Source organism: Microcaecilia unicolor, chromosome 3, assembly GCF_901765095.1.
Source record: "Microcaecilia unicolor chromosome 3, aMicUni1.1, whole genome shotgun sequence".
NCBI classification, from domain to species: domain Eukaryota; kingdom Metazoa; phylum Chordata; class Amphibia; order Gymnophiona; family Siphonopidae; genus Microcaecilia; species Microcaecilia unicolor.
In genome coordinates, this window is record NC_044033.1 from 177286936 (window position 1) to 177298175 (window position 11240).

General features: G+C 43.3%; 1 protein-coding gene across 8 annotated transcripts in view; it reads left to right on the plus strand.

Annotated features, from left to right (window-relative positions):
* STAC3 (SH3 and cysteine rich domain 3) overlaps positions 1-11240 on the plus strand; it is a 68348-nt gene that overhangs the window by 8461 nt on the left and 48647 nt on the right. For 3 of the 8 annotated variants that reach the window (XM_030196633.1, XM_030196634.1, XM_030196635.1), the window contains 2 exons: positions 4591-4855; positions 6426-6523. In XM_030196633.1, the coding sequence (XP_030052493.1) occupies positions 4591-4855; positions 6426-6523 (363 nt within the window). Of the gene's footprint in view, positions 1-3803; positions 4011-4559; positions 4856-6425; positions 6524-11240 lie in introns of those variants that run through there. The other 5 variants (XM_030196636.1, XM_030196637.1, XM_030196639.1 and 2 more) reach the window with 4 other exon arrangements.

Here is an 11240-nt window from a genome sequence, read left to right on the forward strand (position 1 = left end):
CCAGCCGGGTTTTACTTCCATTGCTTTCAATGGAAAGCAATTGCTTTCAATGGAAGTAATTGAGCCAGCCGGATTTTACTTCCATTGCTTTCGCAATGGAAGTAAAACCCGGCTGGCTCAATCCGTCCTCCTTTTTCTGGAGCCATATGGTAACCCTACATATGTCTCCCTAGTCACAGGAGCCAGCTCTGGGTGCTTCAGCATCCCCCATATTGAACAAACTCTCTGACTTTGTCCAAGGAGAGATAATTTGCATTGGTTTTATTTATTTGTCTATTAGGATTTATTTACCACCTTTTTGAAGGAATTCACTCAAGCCGGTATACAATGAGAATAAGTCAAACATGAGCAATAGACAATTACAGCAGTAAAAATATTCAAATAACAATACAAAGTATGGCCTTGTACACTACTTAGAATGCCAACACAATACGTAATAGAACATTTTAATTGAAAGTGTAGGGTATAAGTAAAGATGAAACATATAGATAGGTAAGAGAGTAAGAGGAGTTAGAAAGTAAGGTGACTGATTTAAAGAAAGTTGCACAAGAGGTCAGATGGTTAAATATTATCTCAGCTAGGGTAGGAGTGGATAAACATGTCCTGCTGCAATATGTGCGGCCCATGTAACTCCTTTTGTGTGTGAGTGAGACTGACAAGTTAGCACCCCAATAATTTTGAAAAGTTGGCTCCCCTTTACTCATTTGATCAGGCCCTGTCTCCTATCTGTTTGCTCTAGTCAGTGCTGTGTGGTGCATGCTTTTCGCTTCTCTTTCTGGGGGGTGTGCGTCATAGATCAGCTGTTTGAATTGCCTGGTGTGTTGCACATCCATAGAACACCACATGTATTAACCACTAATTGTTGTAGTTTGAACTGTGGGGGAGGGGTAGATACCGGGCCAGTAACAGGAGGAGCAAGTTAGATGCGTCAGGGCATTGGTATAGTTTTTTTTTTCTTGGCCAGAACTGGGCTGGAGGGAGGGAGAGAGATAGAGGCACTGGGAGGCAAGAGAAACAAGTTTCATACTGGGGGAGGGGGGGGGGGGCGAACTTAGGAATTTGAGTGACAGTAGGGTATTTAGGGCAATACACACCCCTCCATATTTAATGTGCAGTTTTTTGAAAGTGCAAAATTTCTGCCTGTACTCTATCCAAGTAGAAAACAGCTAATGCTGCTGATCAGAAAGTTTTATTATATTCAGAAGACAATATTCAAAAGATTTGTCCATTCAACTTTGGAATGTAATGGGACAAATCTCAATTTTTGAATTCCCACCCTGTTGAGTGGTAATTTTTTGGCTGAGTAAGTTGTCTGGAAGAAAGTTAACTGGTTAAGTATAGGAGGAATCAAAAGGCATGGTGGGGGGTGGGGAGATAATCTTAACCAGATCTAATGACTTACCCAGTTACTGCTTTGAATTTCTTGGTTATAGTTAACTGGGTAAATTATTTGATTGAATTTTGACACCCAAGGTTTTTTTTCTTTCTTTTTTTTTTTTTTAAATTCTACAGTTTTTTTCTCTTTTCCTTTTGTGATGAAAAGAACTTTTATCTGTGTGAAGAACAAGTTATTCTGCTCGTCTGTCTCTGTATAGGCCTATATCTATCGGATAATATCCATTAGCAACCTGGTTTATTAAGGGTTTTTACCTAATTCTTTGCTCTGTGATTAAAGCTAGTGAATCAGACCTTTACCCCCATCGGTAACTGACCTCTGCCTAATGCTGTCAGAAGATGCAATTTGTAAAAGGTTTGTGGCACATTGTGTGAAATTAAAAAAAAAATGCTCATGTTTTCAATTTCTGTCCATCAGTGACACTGATGTTATAGGAGATTAACGATGCAGACACACAAACCAAAAGCAATAACAGGTGGGGCCATAGGAGCCTATCCTGTGACACTGAAGCATCCTAGTGCAACCTATCCTCTTATGTTGTTGAAGGAAGGGAGGGTGTCAGGCACATTTATTTATTTATTTGTGACATTTATATCCCACATTATCCCAAACAAGTTTGAGTTCAATGTGGCTTACAATAAACAGTATAGGATGCATAACAAAGAATAATGCATAAGAAAGTAATTTGTTGTAAGAATTCAATTTTGCAATATAGTATCATAAACATACTGGGATAGCTATGAATGTTTAACATTTAGAAAATCTATTATGAGAAATTGTACATGAAGCAAAGAGAAAGTTAATGGTAAACAGAGTAATAACCAATTCAGGTAATAATTGTTTGAGATATGGTTGTTCTTTGTGAGGGTTTGGTTGAATAGGAACATTTTGAGGATTTTGCGGAATCTAGTATATTCCTGTATATTTCTTATATTGGGTGGTTCCTAGGTAAGTGAGGTCTGCAGAGCAGACAGTTTTGTAGATCACTTTTTTGCAATTTGGGAGGTGTAGTCTGAGATGGTTTCTTGCCTCATATTTAGAGTTTCTTTGAGGTAAGTTTATTAATGGTACCATGTAGTCTGGAGCTGTGCCATTTAGTATTTGAAAGATAAAAGTACATAATTTGAAGGTGATTCTCACTTTGATGGGAAGCCAGTGTAATTTGATTAATAAAGGGGAGGCACTTTCAAAACGAGAGATTTTATATATGAACCTGGCTGCAGTGTTTTGAGCTGTTTGGAGTTTTTTTTTCAACAAGTACTCCTTACAGCCATCATATATGGCATTACAGTAATCGAATTGGGATTATGGGCCTGTTCCTCCCCCTCCTCCACTTGCAATTCTGCTGCATATTATTACACACATACCCCACATTAAGCACTTCCATTTCTACCACCACAAACCATCCACCTGCCTCACTATATACAACACTACTCTGTGTGCTGGAGCACCCCCAATATTGAGCAAATGCCTTCAGTTTGTCCAAGGTGGGGCAACTGCCTGGTGGGTTTAGTATCCCTAGCTATTCTATAATAATTGGCTCCTATTTCTAAAACACCTTCCTCAAATACCCACCCACCCTTGTACATACTCCCTCTCTCACTCGTATATACCCCACCCCATGCACTTCCCTTCATCTCCCTCCATCTCTACACATTTGACAACTCGCACTCCACTCAAACCCACAACCATGGAGCCCTAGGATGTAGCTGTGTGTGTTCTGTTTGTTTAGGATACGAGACGATGCAGATGCTCGAAGCACACATTAATGAAACCATGCTGGGCTCGTTTTGTGAAACGTTTAGATGACATGAGGTACATTGCTAGTATTCCGTCTATCTGCGGAACTATGCATATTTTACCTACACACAAAATCAGATTGAGTTTCAAACCAAGATCCATACACAAGGTGTCTTTGAGGCTGGGGTTGCTGTGCAGCTTCACATATTGCACATGTAAGTTTGCCCCATGCCGTTCACATCACTACTGTTTTTTTTTTTCCAAAATTAAGGTTGTGAATCTTCAATGCACCTTTTTTTTGTGGGTGTGCTTCTGCATGCTATGAAATTGCACATATCTTTGGGCATTCAGCATACAGGGTCGAATTATATACCTAAGTCTCGAATAAACTTTAGAAAATTTGCCCTCTTGCATTCCTAGCAAAGGAAGCTTTCATGTTAGTTACCATAGATAATCCTGCTGCCGTGCCATTCTTTCATGCTGGCTTCCTAGGAGGATGAGGGAGAGATGGAGCAAAGATATATTTAGCATGAACGACCAACTCTTTCCACGATGGATCATAAACAAGCCAAACACCTTTTGTTTTATTTTTAGTGACATCTATGATCTGACTAGATTGATTTTTCCAAACTCCACCTACTGTTCCCCTACCCACCCACCTTATAGACATGGCAAGGACACTGCTTAGTGGGGAAAAGTGCTGCTAGTCCAGTCAGAGTTCATTTTCTCTTCAATGCACCTGACAAGAGTTTTTAAAAGGGATTTTTTTGGATTAGGCGTTTGAGGGCGTTCAAATGGGTAACTGATTTGGACCTTCCTGCCAAAGTAGGGCTTGGACTTCACTGCCTGCTTGAACAGTTTTATCAGTGACATGGTAAGTTGTGTTTTTTCCCTCTTCTTACTGGTGTGGGATGGGAGATTCACTCCATCTGCCTAGATTCTGAAAGGCATTAGACTCAGGAGAAAAGCAAGGAATCATTTCGACACAGGGCAGTGGATGCTTGAAACAGTTGGTGAGGTGTGATTGTGCTAGAATTCAATCATCATTGCTGAAGGATATTCTCTGGCTGTTGCATGCTTTCTTGAAGGGTAAAGCTGGGGACAAGGTGGGGCCTGCTGTGTTGCTAAAGGGAGGAAGAATGGGCAGATGCTTTGATAGGCCTGGAGATCCTTGTTATGTTTCTAGAGGAAGAAACTATTGTATTAAGAGGGGGAGACTCCATTGTTGAGGGATGGGGGGGGGGGGGGGGGGGGCTTGATCACCACAGCAGTGGTTCTGCAGTGAAAGTGGCATAAAGATGTGGTTTCTGTTAATAAGACTTCATTGTACTCATCTTCACCAGTTTTACCACTTTCTAGCTAATTAGGTTTGTGATGTTAACCTCCTGGTCACTGCAGTACAGTATTGTGTGCCCTTACCCAGCTCCCTTCTGATGCGTGCCCCTTTCCCTCAGCTTCAAAAGCTGAAGAAGATCTTCCACAGAGGTGGACGGAAGGACAATCAAGAGGAGATCCTACCAGAGGCCCAGCCTAATGGAGAGCTAGCAAACTCTGGACCTATCATCTACTACATTTATGAAGAGGAAGAGGAGGAGGAGGAAGATAAGGATGAGGCACCTTCGGAGCCCCCAAGGCCAGTCAACGATAAACCCCACAAGTTCAAAGATCATTATTTGAAGAAGCCCAAGTTCTGTGACGTCTGTGCCCGTATGATCGTGCGTAAGTCACACCCTCTGTTCTTCTGTGTAACTGAGAACCTTGGCAGGGTTACCATTTTGCTTGGGTCAACCCAAACACATTTAGCTCTGGCTTTGCTCCATTGCATGCATGGAGAGACAGTTTCTGCTTCACTTAAGGATATCAGAACTGCAACTCTATGCATCTGATGAAGGAACACTAGTACCAGAGCAGTTTGCTTGGATTGATCTAGGCCAGGTCTTCCCAAACCTGTACTGGTGGGGGGGAGAGGAACCTCACATCCAGTCAGGTTCTCAGGATATCCACATGGATACTCAGTATATGCAATGTTTGTTCTGGATAGCTTGATAACCTAATTGGCTGTGGGGCATGCAGGACAGATTTGGTAAGTTCTGTCTTGAAGTCAGAATGACAAGTTCATGGATGCAGTAGGATAAATCATTGTGATTCCCATATTAATGGTAAAGTCTGCTATGGTAGGCTCGGTATCACTTCTTGCTCACCTAAGGACACTTTCACAGAGTGAATATGTTTTTAATATCTTTTAATATTTTTTGACCCTGCAATTTCTTCCTGCTCTGTTGGGCTTCTAGTTTAATTATGGTTGGGATTCAGTGCTGTGAACCTTCATTTGTAACTATCTGGGTATTTTTCTCCTATTCTATGTCCTCTTTCAGCTTATTGGAGGCTAGTGATTACAGTGATAGGCTATTGGGGGGGGGGAGGGGAAGAGGGACTTGCAAGCAATTTTGAGTCCTAAATCCAGCCACTAGGTGTCGCTGTTGCAGAATGACACACTGTATCATCCTCCTCTTCCTCCTCTATCCCTCCCCACCCCCACTTTTTCCCAGCATCCCAAGCCCCAGTTTATCCGGGAAGTGGAGAAATGGAGTTGGGAACTGAATTCAAGTGTGCATTGCTAACAATATGCCTCTTTGAAATCCTTTAGTTTTCACAAACAGAGTAGTTTAAACCAACTTCTGCTGTGAGTTATAAGCCAACAGAGTCAAGTAACCCAATTCCTGCAGGAGGACATCTTCCAGTTCTGGGTTGGAACTTGTGTCCCACAATGGAGTGGTGGTGGCTTGTAGTCCCTGCTGCTTCCACTTTGAAATTATGACAGCTCCCAGAATACATTAGGAAGCATAGCAAGTTTGGTGAGAGAGCCAAAACTATTCTAAAGACAACAGAGGCCTCTGGGCAGCACTGAAACCTTCCAATTTCTTTTTTCAAATCCCAAGTTTTACCTCAGTAGTGCATGCCATACCTTCTGGCCTTTGGTTTAAGCTTTAAAGGAAATATTTTACATAGGAAAAGTGAAAACGTATTTGCCTTTGACTTTCAAAATATCATATTTCTGACTTTAAAAAAATCATTTGTGAATTTATTAATTTGACATCACAAGAACAGTGTTAAGAATACTTAACTTTGCATGGAGTTGTTTGTGGTTTCCCAAATTTAGACTTGAATTGATCTCTGTTCTCTCCCATCTGCCAATATCCTTCCTGTGATGCTGATAGATAGTAAGTTCTGAGCTTTCTGTCCACTGATCAACATATGCAGGTCAAATGCCATTCTCTTTCTTTTTCAGTTAACAACAAATTTGGACTGAGGTGTAAAAACTGTAAGACCAACATTCATCACCACTGCCAGTCCTATGTGGAATTCCAGCGCTGTTTTGGCAAGATAGTAAGTATGAGTGTTTGGAGGGGGAGGTAACACACAGGGTTAATGCATAGATGCTCCAGGTGGTGCTAACATTTCCTCCATTGCTCTCTGGACTCCTGCTTCAAGTTTTTAAAGGCAAACAGGAACAATAAGACAGCTGCCTTGGGAGAATCTGCTCATAAAGGCAAGTGATAAGTCCCAATAAATAAATAAAACTCCAGGGCCATCGTAACCCTTAGGCAAACTAGGTGGTCACCTAGGGTGGTGGTGGCTGCTGAAATGGTGATCAAAACAAAATGATAGATCCTGACAGGAGTTCTCAACCCAGTCCTCGGGACACACCTAGCCAGTCATTCTGTGCAAATCTCTCTCATGCATAATATTTATCTATTTGTTACATTTGTATCCCATATTTTCCCACCTATCTGCAGGCTCAATGTGGCTTACATAATACCATGAGGCAGCATCTACCTCCGGTGATGAAACAAATCCAGAGTAATGTCATAGTCAGTGAAATAAATATCTTACAAACACAGTAGGGAATCATAGAGAAGAGGGGTTATAATTGTTGGAATAATGTATTGTATTTTGCATGCATTGCCTGTCACCAATTTTTTCTCTGTGATTACTCTGTGACCTCTGATGTGAATTACTTAGAGAGGTCACACCCATGCAACTTCCTGTGGGGGTTAGGCACAGCACATGGAGCTCATGATCTCTCCTAAGCTGAGAGAATCTATGGTGTGAGCATCCATTACCATCTAAGCACATGGAAAGAGCTGATAATCCAAATGTATAGTATTATGTATATATAAGCCTGTCTGAATATAATCTAACAACAAACTGTGAGTAAACAGATGTTTTGTTACTTCAACTTTAAAGTGACTCAGCAGTGAATTATTCTGGAGTGTATGAGAGAGATGAAGAAAGAAATTAACATTTCTAAAGCTGAAGCTGTGTGTATAAAATCTGCTAATTATTTACTACAAATAATCCAACAATAATGTGGTCATTATAAGTTTTTGTTTGTTGTATTGCTGAGTTAAGCATTTAAGTTCGATCAGAAGGGTATGCCTTTTCGAATACGTTGGTCTTTAATGATTTCCGGAAGCTGAGGTGGTCGTACGTTGGCTTTACAGGTTTTGGTAGTGCATTCTAGAGTTGCATACTTATATAGGAGAAGCTGGATCCATAAACTTTTGCAGCTAGGGTGGTGAAGATTTAAGTATGTTCGTGATGATCTAGTTGAGTTTCTGGTTGGCAGGTCTATGAGGTCATACATATATCCCGGGACATCGCTATAGATAATCTTGTGGACCAGGGTGCGGACTTTGAAAGTAATACGTTCTTTAATTGGGAGCCAATGTAGCTTTTCTTCAACGGGTTTGGCGCTTTCGAATAGCGATTTTCCAAATATAAGTCTGGCTTATATATTAATATTAATTGTGGGCATCCTGAGGACTGGCCAGGACTAGGTTGAAAATTCCTACCATAATATGAAGAAGCATCTGCACTTGGATGGTGGGTAGTTTTAAATAACACATTTGCCCAAGTGAATGTCTTTTGGGAATTACCTTCAAGAAATAATAAAATATATAATAAAATAAAGAATATTGTATTATATTATAAAGTGATACAGTTTAATACAGTACTTAAAGGTATGTTGTACAATTTTTAGCCAGCTACCATCTGCATAACTTTATATGAATGTTGTCTGTATAAAAACATGAGTATATTCTGCAGCAGAAAACATCTAAATGTCACCGCTAAATATAGATGTACAGTTTTATACAGGTAGTTTATTCATATAATTATACCTGCCGTGTCCCCTGCCAGGTATTCATTTAAAGGTACATGGAGAGTAGCTGAAGTTTGCCACACTCTGTACAACACAAGCCCTGCAACTGGAATACTCTAATACTACCTTGTTTTGGATAGATAACTTTTGGCCATATAGTGGGGTAATTTTTATAAAGCATTTTCTGTAAGTAAAACATGTATTTAAAATGTGGAAAATGAAAGACGCCCATATATATCCCACACATATCCAGAAATGTCAATAATGCCTTCTATTATATTACTATCATGTAGTCCATTACCATGCAACCCAAAATCCTTCTGTAACACCAAATGTCTATTCTCTTCTCATTTCCACTATTCATGACGTATTGTAAGCCAAATTGAGCCTGCAAAGAGGTGGGAAAATGTGGGATACAAATGCAATCTCTCTATATAAAACGCACCTCCAACGTTCGAATGAAGCCTCTGTTAGCCAAAAGTGAAGGGGGTGAGATCGCATTGTGTCTGCCCCGCCCACGCGTCAAACGTGATGACGTCGAGGGCGGAGCAATGACACTCATCCAATCGCAACGCTCGGCAGCGAAGCGTCAGGGAAGGAGGCGGCGCTCTCAACATCTAGCCTTCCCTTCGCTGTGTTCCGCCTTCTTCTGACGTCAAGGATGACGTCAAAAGAAGGCGGAACACAGCGAAGGGAAACCTAGACGTCGGGAGCACCGCCTCCTTCCCTGACGCTTCGCTGCCGGAACCACCACGGAGGTACATTTAAAAACAAGAAAAAAAAATAAAAACCATGTTGGGGGGAGCGAAGAGGGTGGCCACAAAAGAAAAACAATGGGAGCGGGAGGGCAGGGGAGAAACGACACCATGGATGCGAAGGGGGGGGGGGAAGAAGAGGGCGGCCCAGGCTGGGACATGGGAGAGAGAGGAGCATGGATGCAAGGGGGGGGTCATGGAAGGGAGACAGGGGACTTGCTGGAAAAGGATGAATGGAGGCGGCAGGGGACAGAGGAGCATGGATGGGCATGGATTGGGAGGGCAGGGCTCAGGGAGAGAGGGCAATTGATGGAAAGGGATGAATGGAGGGGGCAGGGGACAGAGGAGCATGGATGGGCATGGATTGGGAGGGCAGGACTCAGGGAGAGAGGGAAATTGCTGGATAGGGATGAATAGAGGGGACAGATGGGCATGGATGGATATGGATTGCAGGGCAGGCCTCAGGGAGACAGGGCAATTGCTGGATAGGGAAAAATGGAGGGGCCAGGTGACAGATGAGGATGGATGGGCATGGATTGGAAGGGCAGGACTCAGGGAGACGGGAATTGCTGAATAGGGATGAATGGAGGGGACAGATGGCCATGGATGGATATGGATTGCAGGCCAGGCCTCAGGCAGAGAGGGGAAATGCTGGATAGGGAAAAATGGAGGGGCCACGTGACAGATGAGCATGGATGGGCATGGATTGGAAGGGCAGGACTCAGGGAGAGGGGAATTGCTGGATAGGGATGAATGGAGGGCACAGATGGGCATGGATGCATATGGATTGCAGGGCAGGCCTCAGGCAGAGAGGGGAATTGCTGGATAGGGATGAATGGAGGGGCCAGGTGAAAGAGGAGCATGGATTGGAAGGGCAGGACTCAGGGAGAGGGGAATTGCTGGATAGGGATGAATGGAGGGGGACAGATGGCCATGGATGGATATGGATTGCAGGGCAGGCCTCAGGCAGAGAGGGGAAATGCTGGATAGGGATGAATGGAGGGGCCAGGTGACAGAGGAGCATGGATTGGACTCACACTTTCACTCTGACTCTCAAACACTCACTCTCACATACACTCTCCCAAACACACACACTCCGAGGAAAACCTTGCTAGCGCCCGTTTCATTTGTGTCAGAAACGGGCCTTTTTTACTAGTAAATAAATAAATATTTCGACCCAAATCAGGAGATGGGTGTCTTTCTCCTGTGGGCGGCCAAAACAGTATGATCGATAGCCGATTTTGGGCGCCTTCAACTGAACTCCGTCGCAGAAACGGCCAAAGTTGACGGAGGCGTCGGAGGCGTGGTTATCGGCCGAACAGAAATGGGCGGCTTTCGCCGATAATGGAAAAAAAAATTGCTGTATTTAGCGAGAATTTAGGTCAAATTTTTTGGACCCTTTTTTTTTCACGAACAAGTCCCAAAAAGTGCCCTAAATGACCAGATGACCACCGGAGGGAATCGGGGATGACCTCCCCTGACTCCCCCATTGGTCACTAACCCCCTCCCACCAAAAAAAAAGAACTTTAACAACTTTTTTTCCCAGCCTGTATGCCATACCCAGCTCCATCACAGCAGTATTCAGGTCCCTGGAACAGTTGTTAGTGGGTGCAGTGGACTTCAGCCAGGGGGACCCAGGCCCACCCCCCCTTACCTGTTACACTTGTGTTGGTTAATGCTGATCCCTCCAACCCCCCCCCCAAAACCCACTGTACCCACATGTAGGTGCCCCCCTTCACCCCTTAGGGCTATGGTAATGGTGTAGACTTGTGGGCAGTAGGTTTTGGGGGGATTTGGGGGGCTCAGCACACAAGGGAAGGGTGCTATGCACCTGGGAGCTCTTTTACTGTTTTTTGTTAATTTATAAAAGTGCCCCCTAGGGTGCCCAGTTGGTGTCCTGGCATGTGAGGGGGACCAGTGCACTAAGAATCCTGGCCCCTCCCTCGACCCAATGCCTTGGATTTGTTCATTTTTGAGATGGGCGCCTTTGGTTTCCATTATCGCTGAAAACCGATAGCGCCCACCTGAAAAACGGCCAACTCCTAGGCATTTGCCCCGCACAACCCGTATTATCGGAAAAAAGATGGGCGCCCATCTTTTTTCGAAAATACGGGTTGTCCTGTTCATGGAAATAGGCGCCCATGGAGATGGGCGTTTGCATTCGATTATGCCCCTCACTGTCTAC